The 27194-nt window shown below is 35.2% G+C and overlaps 6 protein-coding genes across 9 annotated transcripts; 1 reads left to right on the top strand and 5 right to left on the bottom strand.

The window, feature by feature from the left end:
* Positions 1-1801: 1801 nt before the first annotated feature.
* On the bottom strand, positions 1802-3886 carry LOC140867373 (polygalacturonase At1g48100-like). The gene is made up of 6 exons (XM_073272447.1): positions 3640-3886; positions 3412-3543; positions 2967-3308; positions 2668-2875; positions 2390-2580; positions 1802-2262 (listed from the first exon to the last, which is right to left on the bottom strand). The coding sequence occupies exons 1-6, from the start codon at positions 3877-3879 to the stop codon at positions 1888-1890; spliced, it is 1488 nt and encodes a 495-aa protein (XP_073128548.1). The 5' UTR covers positions 3880-3886; the 3' UTR covers positions 1802-1887.
* Positions 3887-6574: 2688 nt separating this feature from the next.
* LOC140864245 (shaggy-related protein kinase epsilon) lies at positions 6575-10070 on the top strand. 3 transcript variants are annotated; one of them, XM_073268291.1, is made up of 14 exons: positions 6575-6763; positions 6853-6887; positions 7021-7202; positions 7306-7398; positions 7613-7672; positions 7877-8149; positions 8519-8590; positions 8665-8721; positions 8826-8966; positions 9075-9125; positions 9235-9330; positions 9418-9501; positions 9615-9717; positions 9800-10070. In XM_073268291.1, the coding sequence occupies exons 3-14, from the start codon at positions 7092-7094 to the stop codon at positions 9883-9885; spliced, it is 1227 nt and encodes a 408-aa protein (XP_073124392.1). In that variant the 5' UTR covers positions 6575-6763; positions 6853-6887; positions 7021-7091; the 3' UTR covers positions 9886-10070. The 3 variants fall into 3 exon arrangements, with proteins under 3 accessions (XP_073124392.1, XP_073124393.1, XP_073124394.1); XM_073268292.1 differs by having other exon boundaries at positions 6839-6887; XM_073268293.1 differs by lacking the exon at positions 6853-6887.
* A 688-nt stretch (positions 10071-10758) lies between these two features.
* Positions 10759-13469, bottom strand: LOC140864773 (phosphoenolpyruvate/phosphate translocator 2, chloroplastic). The gene is made up of 8 exons (XM_073269125.1): positions 12759-13469; positions 12442-12564; positions 12198-12350; positions 11944-12029; positions 11773-11857; positions 11568-11687; positions 11367-11444; positions 10759-11279 (listed from the first exon to the last, which is right to left on the bottom strand). Exons 1-8 carry the CDS (start codon positions 13110-13112, stop codon positions 11079-11081), a joined length of 1200 nt encoding a protein of 399 aa, XP_073125226.1. The 5' UTR covers positions 13113-13469; the 3' UTR covers positions 10759-11078.
* A 509-nt stretch (positions 13470-13978) lies between these two features.
* On the bottom strand, positions 13979-16209 carry LOC140865670 (uncharacterized). 2 transcript variants are annotated; one of them, XM_073270385.1, is made up of 4 exons: positions 15988-16208; positions 15287-15686; positions 14586-14830; positions 13979-14488 (listed from the first exon to the last, which is right to left on the bottom strand). In XM_073270385.1, exons 2-4 carry the CDS (start codon positions 15643-15645, stop codon positions 14256-14258), a joined length of 837 nt encoding a protein of 278 aa, XP_073126486.1. In that variant the 5' UTR covers positions 15646-15686; positions 15988-16208; the 3' UTR covers positions 13979-14255. The 2 variants fall into 2 exon arrangements, with proteins under 2 accessions (XP_073126486.1, XP_073126485.1); XM_073270384.1 differs by having other exon boundaries at positions 15287-16209.
* A 321-nt stretch (positions 16210-16530) lies between these two features.
* On the bottom strand, positions 16531-20208 carry LOC140864647 (altered inheritance of mitochondria protein 32-like). The gene is made up of 5 exons (XM_073268933.1): positions 19824-20208; positions 19297-19382; positions 18590-18895; positions 18371-18454; positions 16531-17118 (listed from the first exon to the last, which is right to left on the bottom strand). Exons 1-5 carry the CDS (start codon positions 20067-20069, stop codon positions 16788-16790), a joined length of 1053 nt encoding a protein of 350 aa, XP_073125034.1. The 5' UTR covers positions 20070-20208; the 3' UTR covers positions 16531-16787.
* Positions 20209-21698: 1490 nt separating this feature from the next.
* Positions 21699-26098, bottom strand: LOC140894677 (serine/threonine-protein kinase D6PKL1-like). Its single transcript, XM_073303245.1, has 3 exons — positions 24756-26098; positions 23171-24310; positions 21699-22629 (listed from the first exon to the last, which is right to left on the bottom strand). The coding sequence occupies exons 2-3, from the start codon at positions 24301-24303 to the stop codon at positions 21771-21773; spliced, it is 1992 nt and encodes a 663-aa protein (XP_073159346.1). The 5' UTR covers positions 24304-24310; positions 24756-26098; the 3' UTR covers positions 21699-21770.
* Between the last annotated feature and the right edge of the window lie 1096 nt (positions 26099-27194).

Below are 27194 nucleotides of genomic sequence, written 5' to 3'. Positions count from 1 at the left end.
ATCTCGTAAATGGATTTTGCTTTCTTTTAAATATTCTGTAATATTTTTTGAGTTTTAATACGTAACATTTTTTTATATGTGCATCTAAAAAAATATTGTATTTTGCTGTTTTTTTTATTATGTTATATATTTTTCAGTCTTATTTGTGTAACATTTTTTTTAAATATGTTGTTAAATATTTAAAAAAAAATTATACCTTTTATAAAATTTAAATTTAACATTATCTTTGCGTAATATTATTAAACATGTCGTTGAATATATAATCTAAAAAATGAATATACAATTTAAATTTAGCATTATTTCGTGAAAAGGATTTTGTTATTTTTAAAATATGATGTTATATACATCCCATAATTTATAATATTTCATTAAAGTAGTTGCACAGAAATCAAAGAGACAATCATGAAATATTTTGAAATTAAAAAAACAGTAATCATAAATATTTTAATTTAATTATCGATTCTCGAGATTTTCTAATTGTGAGCTTTAATTAATTAAGGACTTTTAATTCACAAAACTGTACGGTCGATTTTTGTAAAAAAAAAAATCATTTATGTAATACATGTAATTTAATCAATGTGTTTATTTTTGAAAATTTTAATTTAATATATGTAATTGTGCGCATTGATAATAAGTTTTTTTCTTTCTATTTTAAATTAATTTTAAATTATATTGAAAATAGATTATTAGGGAAAATGCAGTGTGATTCATTTTCAGAGAATTCTTAATTTGAATTGGTTAAAGGATTGTTAAAATCGAAGAGTCGTGTCCGATGAATTGTAATTATGAATTAGTAGATGTTTGAAAAGTCGTGTCGTGTCATGAGCATTCTATTACTCATCAACATTTTTGAAATATTTATATTTATATTATATAATAATATAATATTAAAAAAATATACAACTTTCTGTTTAAATTTATGTTTATTTATATAGAAGATTAATCTATTTTAAGCAACTATTTTAAGCGGAAAAAAATTGTACGTCCAATCCAATCGGCACATTTTATAATTCTTTCTCGTTCAATCATTCTCAAAAAGTGAGAATCTTATTTTACATGAAAAGCAAATCTTTTTATTTTCCTGCTTTTTGTTTCTCTAAGAAAAATAGTTGTGTGTTTTGGAGGCTTTCAACTTTAAGCTTTTCATAATAATTTATCAAGATTAGTAGAGAAATTTCATCAAATCAGTAAAAACTACCGTCCACGCCATGGATTAGTAAATATGTAATATTTTCTGTGTTTTAGATTTGGGATCCGGGAGCCCTAACTTGACATTATTGTTTATTTGTTTTGATTTTTAATATTGTTAAATAATTGTTTGACAGGATTCAAAATTTGTATTGACTTGTTAAACATGTTTCTTAAATTAAAGTGTTGAAATTAATTTCTAGATTATATAATTGGACTGTGTTGATTTATTCTTCTCGGATAATCGGATTGCCCATCTTGCTTTGAATTGCGCCATCTAATTTATATTATATTTTTAAGTATGATTGCATTTTTACAGCTATTACATTGTTATTTTGTCAATTAGTTACACCAAAAAAAAATTATATTTTATTTCATTGTTTGTCTCTTAGACAAATTTATATATGTTTGCCACCAATTAGTTTTGCTAGGCAAATTTATATATGTTTGCCACCAATTAGTTTTGCTGATTTAACTTAAGAACATCGTTATGAAGTACAATGAGTGTTCACATGACACTTTTTTTTTTTTTTTAAGTTAGACCAGAGCCAAAAAAACTAATAGAACACCTTGGAATCGATAATGATTTTTTTTTTTTTTTATCGGATATTATTCTATATTAGATAACTTTTGTGTGTTAAAACTGATGGCTGTCGGGCTTTAAGAAGCCTCTTACATTTCCTTGCAGACCGTTCAACTTTAGTATGCTAGACTATCTACTTGCAAACAATCATTTAAAGGGGGCAATGTTTGGGTAAGCACTTCTCCATATGCGTTGGAACAATATGGTCCTTTACCGCTTCCCTTTTTCTTGTAGCCTGACGGTGTTAGGCGTATATCTGCCACTTTTAAATCTTTGCATGGCTCCTGGTCGCTGCACATAAGAGAAACGGATGTCTTGGTATATGTCCCTGTTATATTCTGATATGTTATGCCTGTTATCGCTACCGCCGAGCCCTCGTTGCCGCAGCCCTTGGCTCCTCCGCAGTAGTGTTGATCTATGGTGATGGGAATTTTAACATCCGACATCATAATGTTTGAGAATGTAACATTTTGCACCAATCCTGAGCCACCCTGCAGTTAGAAACAAGGTATTTGTAAGTTATCATGCTTGCAACCTTTAAAAATAAGTGACGTGAATCTTTTGAAACATGAAAATTAATGATAGTAAAAGGTCATAGCTAGTTTTTTGCTCAATTACCTCCCAAGTCTTTATCCTGACTCCCGTCATCGAGTCTCGTACACTGGAATCGCGAATTATGATGTCCGAAACCTGCGCTTGTTGCTTATGATATCCTAGACCCCCGATGCTGTATCCATGCCCAGGCCCACAATTCACGTCGTATATTTCTATATCGGAGCACCCGGTTTGTATCGAGACACAATCGTCTCCTACAATAATCAAAACACTCGTCAATTATGAAATCAGTGACGCTTTTTTATCCCAAACGTACGTACAAAACGAGGAAGAATTCTTACCACACGCGAGAGTCGAGTTGTGAATGTCAACATGTTGGCTGCGTGAGAGGTGAATCCCATCGGTGTTTCTGCTGTCACCAGGAGAGGAGACCGTGAAATTGAACACTTTAACTTGTTGGCAGTACTCGATGTCAATGTGCATACGAGGACTGTTTTGTATTGTTATTCCTGTTACCGTCACGTTAAAACTGTTCGAAATAGTCATTGCCTGCCATTTAACAAAACATTAATTGTCAAAATACTATACTCACCAAAAACACACAAACAATTTTTATGATCTTCCGAAAAATTATACTCACATTAGGTGCAAATCCTGCAGCCAACTTATGCTTGTGGCCATATATGTAATCCCCATTGCGATTCCACCAAGCCTCATGTGGTGCAACCAACTTATGCTTGCGGCCATACATGTAATCCCCATTGCGATCCCACCAAGCCTGATCAAGTGGTGCAACCAACTTATGCTTGTGGCCATACATGTAATCCTTATTGGGATTCCACCAAGCCTGGCCGCGTCCGTCGAAGACGCCGCCGTTCCCTCTTATGGTTAACCCGTTTTTGCACTCCACAAATAAGATCCACTGACTTGCATTTTCCTCCCAATCCGATTTGTTTGGAGGAGCGACGATTTCCCCATCCACCTACACCACACGTATGTATGTTCAAATTTTTGATGTCACTATAGCTAATATATATATATACATGTATAAAAAAATAATTCTTTAAAATAAAAAAAAAAATTACCTGGACCACAACGTTAGATTGGCATTTACCCCCACTGAAAATTATGGGTCGAAGCAGAAACGTATATCCTGAGGGCACAACCATCACCCCTCCATCAGCTTTGCACGTTGCGGCCCATGCAGCTTCAAATGCCTTTCAAATCATTAAGAACCACACGATCATAAAATTAAATTAATTATGCCATGCACAAAACACATTATATTCAAATAATTTTTTTAAAAAAAGTACCTCATTTTCGTACGAGGATCCATCGCCACGAGCACCAAAGTTTAGTACATTAAAGATATTGGAGCTGTCAAGAATCCCACCCCGCGTATGACCTCTTCCTCTGTTTGCTATGAAAAATGGTCTCATTTGGCTAAAAAGATCGGCTCCTCCAGAATAACAAAGTACTGTACGGCATAATAAATTAAAAAACAAGGCAAAGCAAAGCGAGAGGCTTCCATATATGTGGATATATTTTCCCATTGTTATAATATTTCTCATCCTATGCTGTACGTATCACATACTAATTGGAAGCATATATATAAGTATAAATATTTTGGGTATCGGACGAAAGATTAAGAAAAACTATTAATTCACAATCTGTGCATGAGATATTGCAATATTATCACTACAGATTTGAATAGCGACTTGTAACTGACACAAGTTTCTACAATTTTATTTTATGTGCTGTTGATGTAAATGCTTTTGCACCTATAATCCCGAATTTAATCTTGACTAGATTTTGTTGACTATTTTGATTACCTTGATATATAACATATTAGAGATCGATGTTCTTTGGGCCAATTTTTATATGTTTTTTGTGTGACGGCCTCACAGATTTTTATTTGTGAGATGAGTTAATCTTGCTTATATTTAAGTAAGGATAATGCTATGTGTACAAAGAGTCATAGAGAGTTACATGCCCTATAATTAAATTAATACAGTATATCAAAATTATTTTAAAATTTATTTTTAATTGTTTGTCTTGCTAAAAAAAACTCTTAACGAAATTATTATTATTTATTTTATTATTTATTGAGTAGTTTTAGGGGTGTCAAAATTGAACCCGACCCGAGTTGACCAGAAAATTATCAGATTAAGGTTGAGGTTTTGGGGTTCGGAATGGACCCGAAATATTTAATTTTTTTAACAAAATAATTAAATACACACAATAATAATCAATATATTTTGATTTAAATACATAATAACAAATTTCACTTATATAGTTCTATATTATATAATTTAAATTTGAAAGTTTAATTGTACGAAATATAAAATATACTTACTACACAAATTTAAATTATTTTTAAAAATCAATGTTTTACAAAATAATTATTACTTGTTGAAATTCTATGATACAATATACAAATATATTTTTTTTCAAACATACCATACAAAAAAATATATTAAATATTTGTTAATTAATTCTATAAATAAGTACAAAAACTTTTTAAAAATTTCTCAAAACAAACCCGAATAAATCAATAGCGACCGACCCGAACTCGATTAACCCGATCAACCCAAACCTACATGATTTGTTTTTTTTTAACAAAATATTAATTATTACACATAATAATAAATATATTTTAATTTAAATATATAATAATAAAATCTCGTTTATATATGATTTAAATTTGAAAGTTTAATTTTAAAATATATTTACTATACAAATATAAACAATTAATATTTTGACATAAAAAAGCTCCATCTGTTTCGCTCATTTAGGTTTGTGTGTGTTTTCACAGATTAAGAAAGTGTTTAGAAATGTAAATTTTTTAAATCAATTTCCTATTTTGCACTTACTTAATGAATATTTTAATAAATAAAATAAATATGCTAGTTAATGATATTAATTCCATATGATTAAATTTATAAAATAGTAGGATTTTTCCATTTGATTTGAACATTTTATGGGTGAATATTTTTATATATATGGATCTCTTGAAATTTACGGTAATTTATAGTTTAATTATAATTATACAACATTCGACATAAACTTATTTTGAATATCTTTGAAAATTTATGTCTTATAAACAGTTTTAGCCGCTTTTAAGCTATAAAATATCTTATTTTAAGAACAAAACATTAATATGTAACCTGTTTTTAAGGAATAAGATGATAGAATTTAAAGATCTTGATATGTTTGGATTGAATAATACAATTTAATAATGGAATGTGTAGCAAACAGGAGGCGGCAAGTAGGCTGAATTCTACACAAATGATAATTGGGCCTCTCAGTTACAAGGCTCGCATTATAAGGCCTTAAAATTAGTAAACGGGCCTCGAAAAGTCCCATTTCAACTAGATCATCATTCATCAGCTAGATCTCAGTCTGAATAATATTCCAATCTAGTCAAACAAATGTCCACCGTCTTCCAACCAGAACCAAACACGTGTCGCAGCAGACGGCAAGTAGGCTGAATTCTACACAAATGATAATTGGGCTCTCAGTTACAAGGCTCGAATTATTAGGCCTTAAAATTAGTAAACGGGCCTCACAAAAGGCCCATTTTCACTAGATCATCGGTTCATCAGCTAGATCTCAGTCTGGATAATATTCCAATCTAGTCAAACAAAGGTCCATCCGTCTTCCAACCAGAACCAAACACGTGTCGTAGCAGACGGCAAGTAGGCTGATTCTACACAAAGATAATTGGGCCTCTCAGTTACAAGGCTCGCATTATAAGGCCTTAAAATTAGTAAACGGGCCTCAGAAAAGGCTCATTTCCACTAGATCGTCATTCATCAGCTAGATCTCAGTCTGAATAATATTCCAATCTAGTCAAACAAATGTCCACCAGTCTTCCAACCAGAACCAAACACGTGTCGCAACAGACGGCAAGTAGGCTGAATTCTACACAAATGGTAATTGGGCTCTCAGTTACAAGGCTCGAATTATTAGGCCTTAAAATTAGTAAACGGGCCTCACAAAAGGCCCATTTTCACTAGATCATCGGTTCATCAGCTAGATCTCAGTCTGAATAATATTCCAATCTAGTCAAACTAATGTCCCCCGTCTTCCAACCAGAAACAAACACGTGTTGATCCAGCTCAACTTTCCGGACTCGGGAACTCCCTATCAACTGGATTTGATGGAACCATTTGGGATCCGCCAGATTACTTTTCTTATTACCAGACAGGGTGTCCCAAGAGAGAGACAGATAGATATACTTGGAAAGAGAGAAAGACATTCTTCCTCGGTCAAAGCTTTTGGGAGAAAGCTCTTTGAAACTTTCAAGCACTCCTATTTCTTCACTTTCCCAATTTTTTCTCTGAAATTTCCTAGGGTTTCGTTCGTTCTTAGCACCAGCTGTGCGTTGAATTCAAGCTTGGAAGTCTGCGAAATGTGGCGTTTCTGTTGATGCAAGTGTGTGATTTGTTTGTATAGTTGTATAAAAGTTTTGTGATGCTGCTTCGTTTTTTCTTTCCAACCATTTTTTAGGTTTATTTTTGTAGGAAGTTGAGCTGTGTTTTTCTTCTTAGATCCGCTGGTAAAGATCTTGTGTTTGTTTTCTTCTTATCAGTTTTTGAATCTTTCGTGATTTTGGGAGATCAATGCTGAAGTATTGATTTGTAATTGTTGTTTCTGCTTTGTTTAATCTTTTCCTCTGTACCTTTTTTCAGGTTGTTCAGTTTTTGGCAGCTGAAGGTTTACTCGTTTAGCTCGTTAGATTAGAGATTTATAGTCATCGCGTATGGAAGCAGGCGGTGTTGTTTGTGAAAAGCAAAAGTGTGATGCGATGCTTGTGGACAAGCTTCCGGAGGAAATCAATGAAATGAAGATCAAGGATGAAAAAGTGGAGAAGGTAGGTTTTTTTTGTGGAACTTTGTACTTAGTTCGCGACTGTGTGCGAGTAATTTTACCTGATGGCATCAAAATTTGTGTTTGTTTCTTGATTACGGTTGCAGGAAATGGAAGCAACAGTGGTGGATGGAAATGGGACCGAAACAGGACACATAATTGTGACGACAATCGGTGGTAAAAACGGGCAGCCTAAGCAGGTAGAATGGTAGAATATTCTGACTAATGTCGTCTTCAATTATTTATTAGCTTCTGCATGGACTAAAATTTCGAGATAATTAGATATAGCGTCATGAATTTTGAGCTAACTAGATAGAACATTCAACATTATATCTAATTTTCCTGTCAGTTGTTATTGTCTTCCATCGAGCTATCTTAAATAAATTGTTCACTGTATCTATTTTGTTTGATCAGACTGTAAGTTATATGGCGGAGCGAGTTGTGGGACAAGGATCATTTGGGATTGTTTTTCAGGTGATTTTATATGCATTACATAGTATATCATAATGGTTGCTGGCATGGTGAAGGGATTCAATTTTTTACTATTTTTTAAGGTTGTGGAAAAAAGAAGTAAATACTTATATATGCTGTGTAAGATCTGGTATCTTTCTTTTAAAGTTTTTATATCTACGAAACAAATTAAATAATTTTTTGTTAATGTGCTTATGTTATTTGCAGGCAAAGCATCTAGAAACTGGTGAAATGGTTGCAATCAAAAAAGTTTTGCAGGATAAAAGATACAAAAATCGTGAATTGCAAACGATGCGCCTTCTGGATCACCCCAATGTTATTTCACTTAAACACTGCTTCTTTTCGACCACGGACAAGGATGATCTTTACCTCAATTTAGTTCTTGAATATGTTCCCGAGACACTCTACCGAGTTGCTAGACATTACAACAAGGCGAACCAACGAATGCCAATGATCTATGTTAAGCTCTATACATATCAGGTCAGGAAGCTTGGAACAGGCTGTGTTTTAAAAAAATTTGTCTGACTTCTTAAGTAGTTACTTTGTGATGGTATTTGAATTCGATGGCGTTTGTAGACATATTTTCACACATTTAGTTTTTTGAACCCAATGTTGGAATTTTTTTTATATTACTTATATTAGCATTGTCTTGGAGTTATGTTGTTATCCATCGTGCAAATATTGTATCCTAAACTTAGATTTTTTTGAGAGGTAAGATGTGGATTAATGAGGTTTATTCTTCAAAGAAAAATCCGCAGTTGGACAATTAGTAAAGTGAATCTATCATGTTGAATCTTCTGAATGATTTAGTTGCCGCGCTAATTCTACTCTGTTTTTTGGGCTGCACAGATCTTTAGAGCTTTGTCATACATACATGGGATAGGAGTTTGCCACAGGGACATCAAACCTCAAAATCTTTTGGTACGCCCTTGAAAATAAATATTTCTGGTCGTCGTGTTTCAGTGGATGTGATCTATTAAATCTTTTGTTTGCAGGTTAATCCCCATACCCATCAGCTGAAACTTTGTGATTTTGGAAGTGCAAAAGTTTTGGTATGTTTGAATAATCTCCTTGTTGATAGGGCTGCTCTTGCTGGCTTGACAAGCATATATGGCGACTGATTCTATGCTAAAACTTGTTATATCTCATTTGACAGGTGAAAGGCGAGCCAAATATTTCTTATATTTGTTCTCGGTACTATCGTGCTCCAGAACTGATATTTGGTGCCACCGAGTACTCGAGTGCTATTGATATCTGGTCTGTGGGTTGCGTTCTTGCCGAACTTCTTCTTGGACAGGTTCTTATAAAGGCTCACTTTTTTGTTATATATCTGGCATGGTATACCATTTTGATAATATTGGTTTATGGCTTCTGTATTTTGACTTATTGTTGATCTATAATGCAGCCCATCTTTCCCGGGGAGAGTGGAGTTGATCAGCTTGTGGAAATTATCAAGGTAAAGTGTACCTACAATCTTGGTATAAATATGTTTATGCTACATGTCTCTTCATCCTCCGAATTTCATAAATTTAATGGAAAGCTGATTTGATTATCTTTCTATGAAGGTTCTTGGTACACCCACCCGCGAGGAAATAAAATGCATGAATCCAAACTACACCGAGTTCAAGTTCCCCCAAATCAAGGCTCATCCATGGCACAAGGTTAGAATATGTCTCCAGGCTAATATGCCGAGTTCTTATAATCAATTTGTCTATGGATAGTTTGTATTTAGTTTTTGTTGCCTGCAGATTTTCCACAAACGTATGCCTCCTGAAGCTGTAGATCTCGTTTCCAGGCTTCTTCAATACTCTCCAAACTTAAGGTGCACTGCGGTAAGTATCTCATACTTCTTGATGCATCATATCTTTGCTTTGTCACATCTTTCTTTTTTGATACACCAAGTGCTTTTAGAGCCTTAGATGGACATTTTTACTTGTTTTTGCAGTTGGAAGCTTGTATCCATCCGTTTTTCAACGAACTCCATGAACCCAATACGCGTCTTCCCAATGGTCGTCCATTACCTCCTCTCTTCAACTTCAAACCCCAAGGTTAATTCTTTGAAACTTTTCCACCTTTGTTTTTATTGTTCTGCCTACTTCATATTTTGAGTCAAGTTCTGGTTATTGACAGAGTTGAAAGGAGCATCTCCGGAACAACTTTCCAAACTGATACCTGAGCATGCGCGGAAGCAGTATCCGTTCTTCCTCGGTGCCTGAACATCCCTAAAGATGCTGGTGTATACTTAGAGCTGATTTGTGCTTGGTGGTGTTATTCTAATCTAATCCAACCCAATTATGCTGACTTGTAGTGATTAAACCTCAACTGAATGCTGACTCTTTTGTTTCCCTTGTTCTCTAGGCTAATTGATTGGCCAATCTAATGCATGACTTGTTTTCTTCGATATTCTTGTCAATAGTTTCTATTATTTCAACGTTTTGTCTCCAATATGGGATTGAATTAATTGCGTAATTTGCTTCATGTTAAATTTGTATCCATTGCACTTGTTTGTGGAGTCGCTGTCTGGGGGATATTTTTCATGTGTACCGTTTCCTGATTCGTCATTTGATTTTTAAATACGTGTTAGTTACATTCAACACGGGGAGAAATAATGTGCAATTCATTCTTTGTTGACGGGTAAAAATGTAAGGAATTTTTTTTTATTGATTAATATTTATTTTAATAATAAATTAATATATATTATATAGTCTTAGTTAGGGTGCAATGAGTTCAGCCCGATGTTAATTTTCCTTGCTCGAACTTGAATCCGATTGAGTAGTTGACATGCTTTCGAGTTCGAAATTATTAGTTATGCTACATAATTTTATATATAATGTATATACGCCAAGCTCGAATCGAGTTGTAACCGAACAAATCATTGAGCAGAAATGATCATGACAAGAAAACTTTATGGTTGCAAATATATCATGAAGTGGCGGATTGTAATTGCAACTTGTATTGGGTTTTTGCTTCCATGTCTGTACTTACCCTATCTGTAACAATACTTGGTTTTGTATCTTAAAAGATTTGCAAAAATTAATCAGTAAACCATCTGGGTGTTTGGTATATGATTTTAAAAGCCGAAATTAATCTAAACTCTCAGTGTTCGGTTTGATTAAAGAGCGTTTCAAGAACAAAAGAGTCATAAATACGACAAGTTCCGGCTAATTCTCCTCATCTCTCAACACCATTTACGCTGTACCTAGTTGATCCCAACAATCTCCACACTTCTTTCCTTTTTTCTCCTATCTTGAAATGAATCTTTTTGGAAATATACATGAATCATCAAAATGTGGAGTTTCAAATCGACCCCAAAATTCAAGCTCAAAGTCACTTCATCATCTAAGAGCTCCAAATCTCACGAATTATCTCTTTATTTTGCCTTTGGCACCAATCGATGCAATGGTGAAAGTCATACATCTTTTGGTTTGATTCTCTTTGCTCTTGAATACAAGCAAACTCCAGCCAGAGCTAAACCAGTCCCTATCCCATTTATCGGCGAAACGGGCGTCTGGAAAAAGATTATCGAAGACACGATCACCACTACTCTCTTTACACAGTTTCCTACTGCATGAGTTATAGGTGATACCATTTGTAATATCATGTAAGAAACCTGCCCACAAATTAAAATTTCGTTATTACATGCAGAAAATGATTAAGATTTACGGGCCAATATTTAGTTTTGTGAGAGAGTTCACACCTGTTGGTAAGTGTGGAAGCAGAAACCAGATAAAAGTGACCTTATACACAACTCTTTGACATTCAAACCTTGACTTGCCTGTATAAAATAAAGATGATTAAGCAAAATAAGACAAAATTCAAGAAAAAAAGGGAATTTTTTTAACTTAAAAACGGCGATTTTTTCGATACATATACGTGTGCAAATGCGTGTGTTACTTACAACATATTGCAAGTATGAAGGACTAAGCTTGACACCATCCTGGAGTATGGCAGCAGGTGCCAGAAGTAAAAATGAGATGATTGTTATAATAGAGAACAGATTAATGTTATCCAGAGTTCCCTGTCAAAATCAACAAAGAAGATTTGGAGACTTTTTCACCAAAGAAAATGGGAGCAAATGTGGTGATAAATATGATAGAACTTACCTCCATTTTAACCATTACTTTTTTACTGAAGACATTTCGCGTTTGGTTTGTAAGATTCGAAGCCATTGCGCTGCTAAAACCTATCCTGTTAACATATAATAGATTATCATCAGGCAACAAATGAATGTTGAAGATAATAAACGGATCCACAGTTTTGTAAGAGGTTCATACCAGTTGAAAGAGGCCTCAGTGAACGATGCTAAAGCCACGCCACCAACAACCGGAACAAGAGAAGCAACAATCCATATAGAGGGACTCTGTGTGATCAAACTGAAAGTCAAATAACTTCAAATGATACAAATCTGCCAATTCTTAAGGAAGGAATCAACTATGAGGCAAAACAATGCGATGCCTCGAGATATAACTAAAAGCCCTTCTACCAAGAGGCTGTTACTAATCTGAGCGGCTTAAAATGGCACGTTTACCTCTCCAAGAAACAGGGCAGCAAGCAGCACTGTGAAGAAAGGTTCCATAGCTTTGATCGTGTGTGTGAAGGAAACCGCGACGGTCCCGATACTTATATTGGTTAAAAGATTTCCTGCTGTGTGTCCAAGAGCCAGTAGAAATATTGGTCCAAGCTAGAAAATGATGGTCATAATTAGCACCGAGGTTGAGAAAACAACAGCCATCTCTTAAGCAACTAAAACTTAAAATTGACACAAAATGTACCTGAGACCGGCTTAGTTTTGGTGTTGGATGAAGTTTTAATGCCCACATCAGAAATATGAGCACTGTTCCACAACCAAACTGAAATGCTGTTACTGTCGCAGGGAATGGAAAAACCTTCAAAACCTAAGATTCAAGAATCTAATATCATTGCATTGTAGTTGGTTAAAAGTCCAAACTTTATACACACATGGATCAACAATCAAAATCCCAATATCATTTATGATTTACTGAGGCAAAAGACCAACAGTTCCACGGCTAGGAACAGCAGGAGAAATTAATCATCAAGAAACAGAGAAAAACCAGAAAAGAAAAGGTACCTGTTTGTTGTAGATGTTGAAGTATATGTTTAACATATACCAGATTGCGAACATGAATCCAAGCTGCAATATTTGTAACTTTTCATCAGTACTCGTCCCCTCATTCGTGCCTTCTGCTGCTGATCTGACCTTAAACTCATACAACCTGTTGCTAGCCGATTTATATGCATTACTACGATCGTTCGAACGTGAACTTGAAGGGAAGGAGAGACTATTGGCATGAGATGAATGGTTTGATTTCAGAAAGCTTGCGTGAAAAGTTGGTCCAAATCTGCAGTTGAATTTTTGAAATGGTTGGCTTAAGGATTTGATGAATGGCTTAGAAGGGGAGAGGGCCAATGTGTAGCTCCCCATTTTCTTGAAATCTGCTTCGGACAAATCAGAGCTGGTGGTGAAGTTCTAAATGTGTATACATTTTGTCTCCAAAGCCAAGAAATTGGTGGAGGGGTGAAGCAATATGAATCGTTTTTCTTGTTTAAGAAATGTGTAAAATCACGTGTGGTTTAGAATCAATGACCCATAAATATCGTAACATTTAGCAAAACTTTTGGTCAAATGAAGACATGAAGGGTTTTGTCAAGTATGCAAGAAATAGCCTCTTATCACATATAAGACGACGAAATTTTCGTTTCGTGCTCTAATTCTTCTTTTCCTAATCCCTCTGAGCCAGAGCTTGATTGAACAAATTAAATTTAATGGTGGTGATTTTTCCTTAAATTTTATACAAGGAAAACCAAGAACTTAATGGGTTGTAACCGTACAACTCGAATCAACAATCGAAGTTTTGAAAGATCAACTGTTAGTATGAGATAATTGATTAATTAATGGCAGTTAAAATTTATGGTCCAAGAGACTTCAACTCTGGAATTTTTGTGTTTCAGATTTATTTGAAAAATAAAAAAAGAATTAAGAGAGAATAATATTAACCACAAAAGAAATCACAGCAAAAGCTCTATGAAATTGGGGTTACCACTTACCACCACCCAATATGTGGGCCTGGGGACAGGACACTATCGCGTGATTTTCAGCTTCACTTGGATTCAAAACAAGATGGTCCCGATGTACGGGCCCAAACCAATAAGCTTGCAAGATCGTGACCTGTGAGTATAATTTCTGAGCAGTTATTATTCGGGCCCCAGCCCAAATAACTTCACTTCGTCCGTGTTAAACATTTCAAATTTGAAAATTTATAAAACTGAAGTTCAAAAAATTGGGAATAATTAAAAAAACTGGCTGTATATGTATAATTTGAAACTAGCTGTATACATATTACTTTGCCTATTTTTGTCATTGTGTGGGAGGCTAACAACTTTTCAGAAATTCAAGATCCATAATCTCCAATTCTCCATTAGATTATGGCAATTACCAAGCGTGTCTTACAGACCAACACCACATTTCCCTCCACAATTCTTCTACAAAACCTAAACTTCGAAGAAACACCACAAGAGGTATATGCAGAATCTCAAGTCGTGCGAGAAACTTGGGTATAAGAAAACTTCATAGTGTGCATTTGAGTCTGGCAAATGTCAAATAACCCGTATGACCTCTGGCCTCACCACTTCGTTTTGCCACGACAGAGCGAGCACAAGAATTCTCTACCCCATTCGCTCCACGCTGCCTCTTCTTGCAACTCTTCTTAGATGATACACCTTCTTCATTATCCTCCCAGCTCCTCAAGGAGGCTTCTCGAACTTCATACATGTGGAGAAGCACTTCAAATGTTCTTATATCTGAAAAAACAAAACCAAGCATAAGTGCTAATATAGCATAGAAAAGTAAATAGCCTATAACATGATAACATCAGAATCAAACTACCAAAAAGCTTACCGGTGAAGTCTACTTTGAGTGTCTCACAGGATCTCTGCACTTGTTCGATGCAAGGAGAGAAGGAGCACAAAACCCCATCTTGCTTCAGCATTTTCGCAGCTGAAGGGATGGCCAACCATGGTTGAGGCAGGTCAAGAAAAATGGAGTCTGCTTGCCCTGAATATTCATCAGGGAAACCCTCACCCTGTATATCTCTCACACCTATGCTCACCAAACTACTTAACCCGTTACTATCAAAATCATTCCTGCAGTGAGGAATATGAAAATTTTGTCAAAATATAGATACACACACCTTCACTCCACCAGTGAAGAGTTGTCCATCAAGTGTTCAGTGTACAAGGTCCCTTTAATGTTAACAAACTCTTATCTCCATGATTACATGCCTAGGTTCAGTCGACGCTCATCAACAAATGAAAAAATCTAACAAACTCTGCCACCTAGACAAGATCCAATTACCACCATCACAAAAAAATCTTGGATTTGGAGGTTCCCTTCGTATCTTTGACCCCTAACGAATCCTATGGACAAAATCTGTTAAGCAGTGAAGAAAAATTTGATCTTTCATGCTTTCTACTATAATTCACAGCACAATAACTTTAGAGACTGACATTTGCTTAAAACACCATGAAATCCCATAATATGAGCAACACTATGGAATTAAAAAAGAAAATCAAATAATTATTGTTATTAAGACACCTCACCTAGCCGAGGCTGCCCTCTGTTCATGAAAATCAAATGTATAAACATGTCCATTCGGCGCAACCGCACGAGCAAGCGACGTGGTCAAAGATCCACTTCCAGTTCCCGACTCAAGCACCACGCAACCCGGAACAATCTCCAAGTACATCACCACAAAACTGATATCGGCAATGTACAAAATCTGAGTTCTGTGGCTTAAAACCAGGGTCCACAACTCAGGAGTTGGAGATAACAAGTACACGAATCCACCCTTATTGCTTAGCACCTTGGATCCAAAGTGTTTTCCAATCCAATCTGAATGCTTAAACATGCCAAATCGGTTCTGCAAAACGCCGTTTTCCAAAACCTTTACGGCCTTCATACCATCGTGTCTTTCATACACTATAACCAAATCTCCATAGCCTATGCAACGGTTATTGGATAATTTATCAGCGGGATTGAGTGCCAACATTCTTGGAGGTAAATAGCCGGTTATTGGATAATTTATATACAGAAACAAAATGTAGGCAAGACCGTACTTGAAAATCCCACCTTTCCTAATATTTAGGAATGATCAAAACTAGAACCTTTATATTTCCTACAGCCGAAATTTCAGCTTAAACCTCAATAAACTAGCATCAAGATATCCAAACAGTAAATTTCAAATCTTTCAAATTCCCAAGCCACGCCTGATCGAACCTACAAGCACGAAATCGAGCTTTACCTCAAATTCGATGGCGTGGAGATAGATTTCTTCTCTGTGGTGCGGAAGCTTTGGTGCTGGTGAGGGTTTCCAATTCCGTATAACGATGGACCGGGGAAACAAGCCCAAATCTCAAGGCCCAATAAATTATAGATGCTTACAAAAAAGGCCCATATAAAGCGTCCATATCATTCGGTACACTTATTGTTGTCTCCTGGGTTTCGCATCTCTGGTGAGAGATCTCGGCCCATGGCGCAAAACAACCTTTTTGTACCTTGAAAAATAAATTAAAATTAAAAATTTTGAAAGCCAAGGAACTCGTGGCAACGGCAATTTACAGAGAAATAAAAAGTCGTGTTATAGTCATCAATTTGTTGGTAATTTGGTTTGAAAAACAGAAAAAAAAATAAAATATTACAACCTATATTATTGTATCGTATTTTAAAATATTTGTAGAAAATTATGTGAAGCATATTTATATTTATTGATACATAAATAATCACGTATATCCAAAGATGACACATTAGCCCCCAACACAACGCAAAAACCTTAGCAAAGAATCAATTGCTTGGGGATGAGAACGATCGTGTCTTCCACTAAAACACATCATTATGTCCCAACTCACATCCAGATTGCTATGACATATTTCAACTGTTTTTCACACTAGAAGTCGAACGCCACCTATGGGCGGGTGAACTGTGAAGTACCGTATTCATACAAACCTATGACCAGGCTGTGTAACACATAACTCGCATATTCCAAGAATTCTTTATTGATAGACTTGGCCTCACTCCACAAAATTTGAGGATATAGAACTCCCTTCACCTAGCTCTTTTGTAAAAAGCATAAGCCAAAGCAACAGTAGCTACTGCGCCAGCTATAGCGACGGTTGTGAGAACATGTCGCTGCTCCAACTTACTTGTCCAGCAACGGAGTCCTCCCATTTTGTTCTCATCCTGTTTCTTCTCAGTGTTCTCATCTTGACAGCAAGAGAATCCATTGGCACCTTGGCAACAGCTTGCAAATTTTTGTGCCTTCTCTTCAATGGCAATCTCTTGAGGCTGGATTACATTGTTCGGCACAGTTGTCCCATTAGCTAGCTTTGATTCATCAAGTGTTTCTGTTTCTTTAACCTTTGCGCCCATTTGGCCCCTACAGATAGATAACGGTAAATTTGTCGGTCGTGTAAAGACAATTATCAAATCCCTTTTCCATTGCAATACGATTTCCACTACTTGTACATAACATGGGTTTATATGATTATCAGAATCAAAGCAAAATACTTTCTCACAGTTCAGGAACAGTAAAAGTTTCTCAGCCAGATAATTGAGAAGAAATGCATGTAAACAGTGAGTTTATCAACTATAGACTATTTGGGATTTCATTTAGGTTTTAGTGAGACACTAGCATAATTCAGCAGATATCCCATCAGTAGAATTGACTGAAAGCAAATAATGTCTAGTTGAACTCGACATCAATAATAACCTGGTTCAGCTACTATTTTACAAAGATTGTTTAGTTGTAGCCATGATTCAATTCATAGTTACAGCAAGCACAATGTGACGTGTACCATGGCTTACGCGCAAGGTACGGCACTCGTCTTATTAGCATGAAGCACCCTAAGGGACAACATGACTGAAATCTAAAACCATGAAGAAATTTCCGTCCTATATTATCAAATATGTTCCAGTAAAATATCGACCTACAAAAAAAAAATCATTTGTCTATAAAATGAAAAAGGAGTGATCATTATTTACAAAAAAAAATATTCATTTGTCTATAAAATGAAAAAGGAGTGATCATTATTTTCAACTTTAATTTAATTTACTATATCTATTTTTAAGAAGCAATCGAGAAGTGCATTCAGTCTTTAAAGCACACCAAGGCTGGGGATCATATTTAAAGCACTTTGCTTCTTGGCCACATGTCGTGGATTTATAATTATCAAGCACCATTATTTATATCATATGTGAGTATAAAACAGATTGTCAGACAGCACAGACCTAAGCAACTGTATTTGCAAAATGTGTGTATCAAAATTCATTTGTCAGTTACAAGTGAGAGTAGTTGTGAACCAAATTAAAGCCTTCTCTGACAACATAAAAACATGTAGGTATCTCTCTTGTTTTAATTACCAAAACAAGAATAAAAATGCCAAATCAAAGGCAACTAAATTCCCCGCCAGTGTATTCAAAGATGAGTTTGACCAGAAAAGCAATTTATTAAATAGCTCCAGTACCCAGTGAAGAATGACCAAACCACAAGCTAACAAGTGATGCACAATACACAATTTAAAGTGAAATCAGTTAGTTAGACCGAGCATCAATACAAACAGCGAAAAATAAAAGCATCTGTGTATGAATTGGGAGAGAGACGGAAACATAATTATGTGGTATAAATATACCTCCAAATGCGATCAATGACTTCTCCCTTCACAATTTGCTGATCAAGCAGTTCAACGACATCATCAGGGGTCACATAACCGTACCTTCATAAAACAATGAGAGAAAATTCATTATGTAAAGATATGTGCAATGCATACAAGATTACTAAACGTGCATCTAAGATATGTCCTGTGCCAATACTAAAGGAAAATAAAACAAAGAGTGAAATGTATCCTCACCAGTTACCAACAATTTTTCCTTCAGAGTCTGCACTAAAAGTAATCACGTTGCCTGCATATTTGTGACCACCTACATGTGAGCAAGCAGTAACAAAAACCTGGTCCTTCAAATTCCTGTATTCGATCTCTTCTTTGAACTTCTCAATCAGAACTGGACCACAAACACCACATCTTCGGTCCCGATTGTTATGAGCACAAACAAACACATAAGAACCGGTTAACTCCTCTGGGATCCCAGATACCCAAGGATTGCCACTAACAAGCACAGCATCAACAAAGCTATCCACATCTGAGTCTTTCAAGCCCCTTCAGTAAGCGAACAGATCATAAGTGCCAGAAACAAATTAACAACATGACAGTTGAGCAAGCCAACTTCAAACAAAATCATAACATCCTGATCCACCATAAACAACATTAATAAGGAATAAAATCTGATTATAGTAAGAAGAAAATGCCCAAATATAAGACATGAAGCAAAAGCAAAATCACGTTTTGAGCCACTGATTGTTACTTACTAGAACCATAGGAAATTGGATAATCCAAATATATTATACGTGAGGGATGAAAGCAACCAAAACACATCTAACACCTAATTCACGTATAAATATGTTTGTAGCCCATAGCAACAATAACTATCACAGACCAACTTCAACCGGTACTTCGCTTACTTCAATAACAGAATGGTGGAAAACCATCGAAACAATTACCTGTATATGATCATGTCGGGAAAAATCACAACATCTCCATCCGATAACTTCACATCATCGCCCCCCTCACAAATAGTCAACCGAGTCTACAAAACCAAGTTCAATTCAGTAAAACCCAAACGCATTACATATACATATCAACAACAAAGAAAAACCGATCGTGTGCAGATAGATGACACCGTGAAAGTAACGGGATCCTTAACTGATGATTGACAAAGAAGAGCCTATGCCAACCTCTTTCTGTTGATCACTACTCCCTAATAGAAATTTCTCTAGTTGACTGAGGTATGTTTTTCGTTTTTCAGTTTCACTTATCCACCGAATAGCTAATACGAGATTCAATAGGTAATTGCACTGACGAATCCAGCGTAAATGGATTCCGCATTCGATTTCGCTCTCATTCCAAAGCGAATCCGAGATCCAACATGGAACGAAACAAAAATTCGTACGCACACCTATTGAAGAAATTTCCTACAGCTGCTACCAGAAAACATATACTCAGACGTGTTCAATATCATTTAATGTACCTGAACTTGGATGTCCTTTTTCCTAGCTTTAAGCGCCGAAGCAAGCAGAGTTGGTAGCGGATCGGATTCAGAATTTTCTATGTGAGAAGGCCATGAGTCGTGAGACTTGTAGCAGAGGAACAAATGACGTTCGTATGGGTTAACCGTCCCGGCGAGGTTGCTCTGGTACATCTCCGCACGGTCGAAGCCGTACTTAGTGGTCTCCTCGTCGGCGGTGGTGGAAAAACTCTCCGATTCTCCGGCCATAAGAGCTGACGATTGGAAGAAAATGCGGTGGTTACGTGCAAGAATTGGGCGACTCAGTGAAATAGGTCTGGGTCTGGGGGAGTAGTGGAGCAAATATAATTGCGTGATGGAGGGGACAACTCGGGTCGGTTGAGCTATGCACAAGCGCATTTTCCTGGTTGTTGGGTAAAATATATTAATTTAAATCTTCTTTGATTTTCAAATTCATTTCTACTTTAGCTTACATTAATGTCTCTACACACTACGGTTAAGTATTTGGTTTTTATATTTAATTATATTTTTTATTAGTGATTTATCTTGGATATAGAAATATTCTATTTGAATGTAACAATTAATTTACTTTGGCAATTATTTTTTAACTTGTATAAATTTAAATTTATGATGATTTGTTTATTATAGTCTAATTTACAATCAAGTCAATTGTTTGTTCGCCTTTATGAGATGTTCAAATTAGTGGAGCAGGTGAACTCTTGACCAAAGATTAGGAGTTTGATTCTTCTTATCAATACTTTCTTGGACTAGCATGTCACACAAAGTTTGCTCAATGTGATTTCATCAGGCTATTGCGTTAGTCCAGGAGTTTATCCAAAACTCACCTAAGAATAGCGGTTGCGGGTTTCACGTCACAAAAAAAAAAGTAAATTGTTTGTTCAACTTCTATCGTATTAATTAGTATCTATTTAATTTTTTTAAAATCTATCTATTTAAATTGAAGATCTATACATGTGTGTTTTCGTTGTTTTTTTGTTTCATTGTTAAAAAAAAATAAACATTTTCATTGTTTTCAAGTAAAGAACGTATGTGTAACACACGCTTTTAAGTGTAGGACAACCCGATGAAAGAGATTTCACCATATTTATGGAATTGAAAGTTTAGAGTTTGAAACCAACTACCATTGCTTTGACTAATAAAACATTCATCAAATCATATGGATATTATTGGAAAGATGGTGAATTAAATGGGACGTTGTTTCATTGGTATCCCTTTTATTATGTGCAAATTCTTTTAATTCATATTTTCTAGATGGAAATATAGATTTCGTAGAAAAATTTATTTATTTGCATACAATTACTTATAATAGTTAATATGGTGGTTGGTGGAATGTTATATAATATAATTTATGTTTACGTGAGTCGACTTTGCTTTTAGTTCTTGACTTTTGGTAATAAGAGAAATTATGTTATCCTAAAACACATTTTCTTGCACGCTAAAAACAAAGTAAAACGAGATACCTGGATTGCAACAAACAATATTAAGACCTCGTTTGGTATCAAAAGCCAGACTAAAAAAATACTTTTTTTAAAAAAAATATATTTTTTTTAGTTTATAAGATGTTTGGATATTTAAGTGCTTAAAAAAGCACTTTTTAAAGTAAAATTTAGAACTTTTTCAAAAGCTCAAAATTAAAGCTTAAAAAAGAATTTTTTTTAAAAAAAATTTTATGAAATCCAAACGGACTTGGAGTCGTGCATTACTGTTTAATGGGCAACCCAGTCCACGAAGTTCCATATACAGTATTGGGCCCAATAGGCCCAACAACATATTGAAATTATTCATTTTTTTTTACTTAAATGACTTCATTTGCAAATATTTTTAATATGCTCACATTTTTGCCAGCCTTCCTTCTAATGAAACAACTTCCCCTTCATATATATATTTCATCCAATGTAATGGAACAGTATCACAGTATTATAAAAACCATCAGAAGAAGTCAATCTCATAGTAATTACCTAAAGGTTTCACTTCTACACCTTGGACTTTCTCTGCTGTTGGTGGTGAAGGTGTTACTGCATCGGGCACCAAGAATGGTGGTGGCACGTCTGGCGGAGTGGCACAGCGTATGAGAGCCCAATTCACACTCTGAAAAAACGGATGCTGTTTAATTTCGGTTGCCCCCCGTCTATAAGCAAGGCGATGCTGTGGCTCTTTCACAAGCAAGCCTCTGATCAAATCTCTTGCAGCAAAGCTAACTGTAGGCGTTTCAGGAAACCTTAACGACTGTCCTACAACGTTAAACAAAGTAGCTCTATTCCCAGCACCCTTAAAAGGAGTTCTCCCGAACAAGAGCTCATAAAGAAAGATCCCAAATGTCCACCAATCCACTGCACTGCCATGGCCTGCACCTTTGATTATTTCGGGTGCCAAGTATTCGTGCGTGCCCACAAAGGACATGGACCGAGCGTTTGTTGGTTCGGCCATAAGTTCAGGAAGAGGGGTGACATTGTTATGCACTTCTTTTTTCGGTTTGGAGTTCTTTTCTTTTTTCGAATTTTTAAGGAAACGTGGTCCAAAACATGTCGGTTGGATACAAGCTGGCTGGATCACACACGATGGTTCAATGCAAGGCTGGACACAGTAGCCTGCATTCTTGGATTCTGTGTTGGGAACCGAGAATTTGACTAAGGTTGGGCTCACGGCACATCTTAAGGAGAGGTCGAAATCTGACAGCATTATGTGTCCATCTTCCCTCACTAAAACGTTTTCTGGTTTAAGATCTCTGTAAATGATCCCAAGCATGTGCAAATACTCTAGTGCAAGAAGAACTTCTGCCACATAAAACCTGTAGGTTGGCACAAAATAATTAAACTAATGTAGCTAGCTAAAAACTTTTCCAGTCTTTTCGGATTAAGTTTCCAGCATTCATAGGAAAATATTCCAATATACTCTGAAGTTTGAGATAAAATGAAATAGGAACTCTTTGCCTCCAAGTTGTGAGTAACTATTAATTCAATCCGAGGAACCATGATAAACTAGAAGCAATAGTCGAATCATCAATTGCCATGCAATGGAAAAGGTAAAAGAGATTAAATACAAATGTCTTGACTCTTGCAACAGAGGAACTTGACGCCTCGGAAGAGGTTGTTACCTGTGTTTTTCATTTTGTTTGACTGGTGAGATTGCTGCAACTAAACAACGTTTCAAAAAGTTAAATTGTCGTCGTTGAATAGTTGAGATTTAGGAAGTAAATAGGATAAGAGAAAACTCAATCAACATTTTCATTCGGCAAATATAAAGGATAACAAGAATTGATAAATTACTAGACCCCTAAAATTCCATAATCGAATACCAAACAGCTAAACCAACATTTAATAATGTTTTACCTGGCAGCATGCTCAGGGAAAAACTTCCCAGGTTGCTTCTGCCGAAGAGCATGCAAATCTCCTCCAGGGCAAAACTCCATCACCAAAAAAGAAAATTTTTCTGTCTCAAAATGAGTGTATAAAGTGGGAAGGAAGGGATGATCCAGAGACTGCAGAATCTCTCTTTCTGTCTGTGCTCGGAGAAGTTTCTTCCGACTTGCTAGAGCATCTTTATCCATCACTTTCATGGCAAAACAAGTTCTCGTTCCGATCAACTCTGCCAGATGAACACTTCCTATATCCCCACATCCCAATCTCCTGAAAATCCTGAAATTTCTCAACTCCAGTGCCCCATTGTTCCAAGACCTGACGGCTTGAATTGCTTCCCAACTAGTATCATTGGCTTTGTGAGGCTTGTACATAGCAGTGCTCAAACTACTAGAGCTGCTCTCATCACTGACATCGCTGCAAGTACTGCCTCGGTACATGCTAATTTTCCTACTCTCTACCAAGTCACACGAGTTGCTAACTTCACCACTTTCACCAGACTTCTTGATACTACTAGCACATTCACTGACTTCAGTGTTCGTAAAGCTTTGTTTAGCTTCTGTGTACTGGGTGGCAGAGTAAAGACTGTTTTGAGGGCTCGAACGATATCCAATTCCAGGTTTAGATGGTAAGTTTGCATTCAAAAGGTCGATAGCTCCCTCAAATGGTGATGAAGCAAAAACTAAAGATTCTTGAAGATCACAGGTAATAACATTCTCAGAATCATCCGATGGCTGCTGCTTGTGAATAGCAGCTTCCGTCGTATCATCTTCTTCTTCACCAGTGCCAAGAAATTGCTTTTTTCCTTCCTTGAGCATACTGCTTTCGCCATCTTTTTGAATCATGGAATGGGCCGTTTTGCTAGAGCTTTTTGAACTGATAATGGAGCCAGATGCAGAATTTGTAGGCTTCAACTTATGGTTTGTAGGTATTGCTCTAGATCCGGACAAACTCCCTTCCCATCTACATTTCTTTGTAGACGACGGATTGGGAGGATGATTATTTGCGTGCACAGAAGAGATATATTCAACACAACCCTTTGAACTGGAACTCATCTGTAAGGAACCAACTCCCTCAACGAGTGATCTCACATTGTTGTATGGCATAGTCAAACTGAAACATTTTCGTTACAAATGAAACTAAATTATGCACCCAACAAGTAAATTGCTTCTTAATATTGATGTACGGATCACATTATTAAGCACAACGAAAAACGTATAACTTAAAATGGCTCGATAAGAATTCAATTTATGTTAACTCAAACCACCACCAACTAGCTAGGATTGACATTCTACTATGGGTGTTGGGATGCATTTAAACGAAGATCAGTATCTTTCTTTTCAAGAAGAAACGTAAAGTTTCTCCAGATTGAAAAGAATCAAGAAAAATGATCTTTATAGAAACCGATTTAGAGGAAAAAATAAGTACCCAGAAAAAAAATAAATAAATATTGCAGCTAAGTCATTCAGTTCTCTTTTCAACTCGCATTACCACAGAAAACCAAACATCAAATTTCAGAAAAACAAATAAACAAATAAAATACTATATATATACTTGCCTTCTAGAAAATGCAGGTGACTGAACAATCTTTCATCAAGAAATAACACTTGATAAAACTCCAAGAAAGTAATTGAACTTAATATCAGGAAACAGCTACTTTTTCCTCATTCTTCTTGCAGTCCTCTCGAGATCCGATAAGAAGTCCCGCAGAAAGCAGCGCAGTTCAAGATATGAATCCTTGAAGATATTCTTCGATTAAAGATTCAACTTTTACGGAGAAATCAACAAAAGAAACACTGAAAGTTGAAACCCAGTCCACGAGCAAAGCAATAGACAGTGAAAAAAAGCTTAAAGGAGAAAACCCCAATGATGGTATCTTCAATTTCTCGCGTCTTTTACTCGTAAATGGTTCGTTAATACATTTCCCTCTGTACTTTTTTTCACGCAGTACGAGTGTTGTGTGTGTGTAGAAAATGCAACTGTGAATCTTCTCTATATACATAGGTGGCGGAGACACCCTGGGCTGGCGTTTAGCTTAAAAAATAATAGTAATAAATTAAATTTATTTAATTTTCTCCATAATTAATGTGGCGGCCTAAAGAAACGGAATATTTAGAGATTATACTTGTTTTGCTTTGGATTGTCTTTACATTATCATCTCTTTTTTTTTTTGGAGGGTTTTTACATTATCATCATTCATTATAGTAAATTTTCCGTTTTCCTTCATTTTTAATTTAGTATGATATGATGCTATTATTTACAATGCACCATTTCAGATACTTATATGGTTGAATTACATATATATGAATGATGATAATGTAAAAACCCTCCCAAAAAAAAAAACAGATGATAATGTAAAAACCCTCCAAAAAAAAGAAAAAGATGATAATGTAAAGATAATCCAAAGCAAAACAAGTATAATCTCTAAATATTCTTATTCTTTAGGCTAGTGATATTAAGATTCTAAAACGCACGAAACAAAGTGAAACGTCAAAGTCAAATTTGAAGGTTCAGTATGATAGTACACTTTTAAAATGGTCTTTAATTTTTGTTTTTACTATAATCATAACTTTTTTTTACTATAATCATAGCAATAGCCTATATGAAATAATTAGTTTTTTCCCAAAATAAACGCATAAATCTTTAAAAAATTTATCATTAAGAGAAACAACTAGATAATATATTCATTGTCTTTAAAACATTTATATTCTTAAATTAAATATTTAATATTTATAATTTAACTTTTATTTTTAAAAAACATAATAAAATTAATTCAAAACGAAATAAAAGTTGACCTAAAATTTTGTCTAAAAAACTCTAGTATTTTCACTTTATTTTTTGTTTTCTCTTCACATTCGGTGTTCTTCGTAACACTGATCAGATTATCAGAGTGTGTATATATATTAAATTAAGTATAAAGTTTAATTTTACTAAAAAATAATATTTTATGTAATTGGTAATTATATTGTAGTAAAAAATTTCTTTTGGTTAAATAACTAAGCTAGTCGGTGAGCTACACCATTATATATATATATATATATATATATATATATATATTATATCCTATTATCAAACCTTACAACTGCCAATGTGATTTTTCCCTTGTGTTTCCTGATTCAAGATGAAGCTGATTCCACACACCACCAATTAGCCTATGCTTGAAAGTTGAAATGCACCTAATACAACCATTCAATAATACAAGATTTACACGAATGTGAGATTCATACATAATCCCGAATGACCTATATAGTACATCTGTGTACATGATCACATATTAGACCAAAGAGTAAAATGGTACCATTTACGAACTCGAAAAATATACATGTATTCACAAAACTAAGTAAAACTTGAATTCGAACAACTGTGTGCCGGTAAGCCTGCCAAATTTATGACCCATAACTCCTAAACAATAAACAAAAGTCATGGCACATAACTCGTGAATTATGAACATTGAACGTTTCATGAATGACTGCGTTTTTACTTGCAACCACATATTAATTATTTACATTGTGCTCATCTATTGATTTCTTGTGATACATTTGCAAGGAGTGTATGAACAAAATGATGTCAAGTAAAAGTTCCACTAAAATATATTAGACTCGTATAATCAAATGATGTTAAAATATATGAAGATAGAGCATTGTATGATTTAATTCTCAGCAGCCTAAAAAATAATCACATGGATTGAGCATATAAGCCTGTATTAATCCACAAGATGGTGGCACATGAAGGCACGTGAACAAAGGGCGTGGCATGTGGACCTTCTGTCATTCATTATAAACTGTTGGGGGTAAAAACAGATTGCACTCAATACTTTATAAGCTATACATATTAAAAATAAGCCAAATCTTGATTACTAATCAATTCGTAGGTCAACACCTAGGAGGCAGGCGGGCATCTTTATTATTGTTTGGGTAAATAATAAATTTATATTTCTTTTTAGAAAAATTCTTGAGATATTTAAAATTCTTTTTTACATTGTTAAAAAAATTATTTG

Source organism: Henckelia pumila, chromosome 4 (genome assembly GCF_033568475.1).
Source record: "Henckelia pumila isolate YLH828 chromosome 4, ASM3356847v2, whole genome shotgun sequence".
NCBI classification, from domain to species: domain Eukaryota; kingdom Viridiplantae; phylum Streptophyta; class Magnoliopsida; order Lamiales; family Gesneriaceae; genus Henckelia; species Henckelia pumila.
Note: the sequence above shows the minus strand (reverse complement) of the source record. Positions and strands in the feature narration are given on the sequence as shown.